Genomic DNA, 5,280 nt, shown 5'->3' with positions numbered 1-5,280 from the left:
GATGCAGTCACTGAACAGCTGTGTTGTAGACTGAAAAGAACAACTGCACAAGGTATGTGATATGATTTGATGTTTACAAAACAAAGAGGGAAGAGTACCTATACAGGTGTATGCTTATGAGCATAGTAATGAGTGTGTGGGAATAACAAGTGTTGGCAGACTTCTCTCTGAGCTGGAGGGTAAATACTTTCAGTTTGCAGGCCATATGGCCTTTGCCACAACTACTCAGCTCTGCCACTGGAGCACAAAAGCAACCACAGACATCACACAAAAAAATGAACATGGCTGTGTTCCAGTAAAACTTTATTTAAAAAATGTGTGGCCAACCAGATTTGGCTGATGGACAGTTTGCTGACTCCTGACATAGGTGATTAGTAGCCTGTATAAACATACAAAAGACTCCATACTAAACGGTTCACCGTAGATGGTGGAGGTGGTAAGGGGAGAGTAGAGCTGAACTAATCATGAAAGAAGAGAAAAACCACACTAGGAATATCAGAATCACATTTATGCATTTACCAAAAACAGTACATTCATCTGTCTGTGTACATAAAGAAATTAATAATAATTGTGCAACCTCAGGATGTAAATTCAATAGGGAGTAAATATGATAAAACAATTATTAGGTTTTTTTTAAAAATATATAATCAACACCTCTGGTTACACAGTGAATTCTGTAGCAAAAACTACAGAATTGAGTATGTGTGTGTGTGTGTATACACACTGACCTGCAGATATAAATATGCATACATACATAAGTATACAGATACACACACACATACTTAATATTGCCAAGTCATCATTTAGTTTGCTGGCAGCCTAAAAATAATGATATTCCACATTAAACAGGGTTATCATTATATTCCCACAAATTTTCCTATAATCTGGTAACCATCTGTCTTACTCTATAGAAACTCTCTTCTCAATGTATTAGGGTTTCTTCCTCAAATGAATTTTATAACTTTTAATGAAGCTAGTACAAATATAGATATTTCCACTCATTCTTAAAAGTTCTTTCCTGAGTTATTTCCCTCACATAAAATATGTGTAACTTGGAGACATGCACTGCCTCCCTAGAGCTTTTCTGAAGCATGAATTCTATAATATATATCTGCCTCATGTTTTTTCTTCAAGAAATTCAGTTAGTTTCATTGATGTTTATGATGTTTATGCATACTAGGAATTGACTTCTGGGTAAAGCCTTGCACAGATTAACTGCTTTTATAAGATTTATCTCTGGTGTGAGTTGTCTGGTGTTTATTAAAATTTGACCTGTTGTTGAAGCTCTTCCCACACTTGGAACACACATAAGGTCTCTCTCCTGTGTGAATTCGTTGATGCACTTTGAGTTGTGGTTTCCTACTGAAGGATTTCCCGCAGTCACAGCATTCATAAGGTTTCTCTCCAATATGTGTTCTCTGATGTGTGATTAACTCTGATTTCTCAATGAAGGTGTTCCCACACTTGTAACAGGCAAAGGTTCTCTCTCTATTGTGAGTCATCTGATGTTTATGGAAATTTGATCTACCATTGAAAGCCTTCCCACATGCAGCACATACGTAGGGTTTCTCTCCCGTATGGATCCGCTGATGCTCTCTGAACTGTGACTTGGAAGTAAAGGCCTTCCCACAGTCACTGCATTTGTAAGGCTTCTCTCCGGTGTGAATTCGCTGATGCATGCTGAGGATTGACTTCTGGTTGAAGGCCTTCCCGCATTCACTGCACACGTGGTGTCTTTCTCCAGTGTGAATTTTCTGGTGTATGTTGAGGTGTGACTTTTGGGTAAAGGTCTTCCCACAGTCACTGCATTCATAAGGTTTCTCCCCAGTGTGGATTCGATGATGTATATCAAGTTGTGACTTGGAAATGAAGGATTTCCCACAGCTGTGACACTGATAAGGCTTCTCTCCAGTGTGACTTCTCTGATGTACAATCAGGTGCGCCTTCTGGATAAAGGCCTGGCCGCATTCAATACACACATAAGACTTCTCCCCTGAATGGATTCTCTGGTGCAAGCTGAGTGTTGACTTCTGGGTGAAGGCCTTCCCACATTCACTGCATACATACTGTCGCTCGCCAGTGTGGATTTTCTGATGTATACTGAGAGTTGAATTCTGGGAGAAGCCTTTCCCACATTCACCGCATTCATAGAGTTTTTCTCTTGTATGAGTTCTCTGATGTCTGAAGAGAGATAACATCTGGAAGAAAGTTTTTCCACATTCATGGCATTTATGGGGCTTCTTTCTAGTATGAGTTTTCTGGTGTGTAACCAATTCTGGCCTCTGAATGAAGACTTTTCCACATTCCTTACATATATACGGTATGTTACCTGTATGATCTGTCACACAGACCCCGAGTTTTGGTTGTGAGGTGAAGGCTTTCCCACATTTACCACATTCCTGGAGGTTTTCTACACTATGGAATCTCTGTTGCTCAAGGAGGTGTGACTTGTGGGTCAAGTCCCTCCCACATTCAGTACACTTATCTGGTTTTTCCTGAGCATGAACTTGATGCTGTGTGAGTAACTGTTTCTGGCTGAAGGCTTTTGTACATGTATTACCTTCACGGAAGTTCTCTCCTGTGTGAGTATTCTTGCAGCTGGCACTGGAAGAGCTATGGATAACTGGCTGACCAGATCCAACCATATCATCAAGGTGTTTTGTGATACTGCTTTGATTTTGATGAGTTGCTTCTAGGTTAGGTTTCAACCTTTTTGCAACTGAGAAATGTTTATGAGGTCCCTTTTGTGAAGAAACAAGGTGGGGCTTTGCCTGAATGACTGTTCCAGGGTACTTGTAGTCACAGTCCCTCTCTGTGTTCAGTGTTTTCTTATTGAAGAAGGCCCCCTGATGTGAAGGTTTATTTTGATTTTTAGGATCCCTCTCTGTTTGGTCAGCTTGTTTCCACAGTTCTTCTAAAATGGAACACCATGAACCATCTCTTGTGACTCCACCCATCATCTCATTGTGAAATGAAGCTTCTTCAGAAATTTCCCGTTGTGGGGTTTCAAGCCCAAACTCCCCTTCTAGAAGGAGAACAAGATGAAATAGATACAGTGAACAATTAGCAAAGGATAGAGAAGAAGTCACATGGAGCTGACTGAGATTGTGCATGGAGAAACTGCTGAGTCATATACCAGTGGTCATGCTGATGGTGATCAAGAGAGAAGTCACACAGCCCTTACTATATGTCAGCCACTTAGCTGTATAGCACTTAGCATTTGCTAGGCAATGTTCTATGTGATGCACACATAAATTCATTCAATCCCCACAACAATCCCAGGAGGTAACTATTTATTATCCTGGTTTTCCACATGAAACAAAGGAAATACAATGGTTAAATAATTAACCAAAATCACTTTGCCCAGCCGTGGGGAAAGTTAAGACTTTAACAAAGGCAACCTGACCCCACTCATGCAGGTGATCTAGATACCCAGACCTAGTGCAATGACTACAGGATAAAAGAGACAAGAGTGTCATAGGGCAGCATCTGTGCACAGCCAAAGCTTGAAGGAGGGGTTCAGAGTGCAGAGTTTTCTCAACTTACAATGAGGTTATGTCCTGATATGTCCATGATAAGTTTAAAATATCATAAATCAGAAATGAGTTGAATACACCTAACCTACTAAACAAAGCTTAACCCAGCCTACTTTAAATGTGCTTAGAAGACTTATGTTAGCCTAAGGTTGGGCCAAAGCAGCTAACAAAAGACCTATTTTATAATAAAGTGTTGAATATCTCACGCAATTTATCGAATTCTGTACTGAAAGTGAAAAAAAGAGTGGTTATCTGGGTACAGAAGGGTAGTAAGTGTATTGGTTGATTCCCCTTATGATCATGTGGCTGACTGGGAGCCTGGCATCATGAGAGTATAGTACTATATATCACTAGCCTGGGAAAAGATCAAAATTTACAATTCAAAGTATAGTTTGTACTAAATGTGTATGACTTTCACAACATTGTAAAGTTGAAAAATTGTAAATTGAACCATCACAAGTCAGGGACCATCTGTATAGGTTTTCATTAAAGATCTACATTGTGATTAATCTCCCAGCTTCCTCCTACTTGTTAGAAACAATACCAAAATCATTCAGCCCTAGATATCCTCTGATAGACTATTAAAGCATCAATCCTGACATAGCCAAGCAGTGAAAGAATACCTATACTCAAACTCTCAATTCTATGAAACTAAAGTTTGTTTCCCTGAACTTAGTACATATTCCAAGAAGGGTAAACTGGAAGACTGGACAAACAGGCTGTCCCCTAGAGTCTGTCTCACCCTCTTCCAGAGGTTAACTATGGCCAGGCACATGGCAGCCAAGCCACATAATGACTCACAATTTCCTTTGCAGTGATATGTGACAGTGAGACTGTTTTTGCTGACGAAATGGGCATACAACATTATGCACCACTTCTAGCCAGAGAAACACATCACAGTTTCTCAGTACCCTCCATCCCTTTTCTGCCTAATAGAACCTGGCTTTGGTTGCAATGCACTCATTCCCAAAGATTGACAGCATCATAAAAGATGGTATTGCAATGACAAGAGAAAAATTTCAACACCTGAATGAATACAAAACATAAGGCTTCCTGCTGAACTGACTTTTAGAAGTGTTTTATAGGAGGAGAATTATTCTGGAAATTATTCTACTGGACCTTGGTCTCTTTGTTATAACTTTCAGCTTTATGCTACTCAATATACCATTTTTTGGTTAAGAACAGGAGTCACTGATCATCCAGTTTACTAGTAAGAACATAAGACATAACAGATTCTTTTTAAAAAGGTGGCTGAATTTTACTATTACTTTATCCTATCAGAGATTTAAATACTGAGTATGGTTAAGACCGTCACGTCTTGTTTTCTTTTCTCTTTCAATCACTTGGATAAACTATCCCAGACCCTTGTCCTGTTCCCAAACCTCAGTCATCTATCACTTTTTTTAAAAAATGAGAATGCGCTTTATTTTTTACCATTTTTAGTAGGTATGTATGTGTATGTGTGTGTGTGTATATATATAGCATTAACTTATATGCAGAGTACATCATGAGAAATGCTGGGCTGGAAGAAGCACAAGCTGGAATCAAGATTGCTGGGAGAAATATCAATAACCTCAGATATGCAGATGACACCACCCTTATGGCAGAAAGTGAAGAGGAACTAAAAAGCCTCTTGATGAAGGTGAAAGAGGAAAGTGAAAAAGTTGGCTTAAAACTCAACATTCAGAAAACGAAGATCATGGCATCTGGTCCCATCACTTCATGGGAAATAGATGGGGAAACA

The 5,280-nt window shown here is 39.5% G+C and overlaps 1 protein-coding gene across 2 annotated transcripts in view; it reads right to left on the bottom strand.

Annotated features, from left to right (window-relative positions):
- Nucleotides 1–286: 286 nt before the first annotated feature.
- The window catches only part of LOC104988652 (zinc finger protein 175-like), an 11,032-nt gene continuing 6,038 nt past the window's right edge, over nt 287–5,280 (bottom strand). For both annotated transcript variants that reach the window (XM_010840031.1, XM_010840040.1), the window contains exon 5: nt 287–3,025. In XM_010840031.1, the coding sequence (XP_010838333.1) occupies nt 1,212–3,025 (1,814 nt within the window). In that variant the 3' untranslated portion in view covers nt 287–1,211. The remainder of the gene's footprint in view (nt 3,026–5,280) is intronic.

This window comes from Bison bison, unplaced genomic scaffold (genome assembly GCF_000754665.1).
Source record: "Bison bison bison isolate TAMUID 2011002044 unplaced genomic scaffold, Bison_UMD1.0 scf7180017846527, whole genome shotgun sequence".
NCBI classification, from domain to species: domain Eukaryota; kingdom Metazoa; phylum Chordata; class Mammalia; order Artiodactyla; family Bovidae; genus Bison; species Bison bison.
Note: the sequence above shows the minus strand (reverse complement) of the source record. Positions and strands in the feature narration are given on the sequence as shown.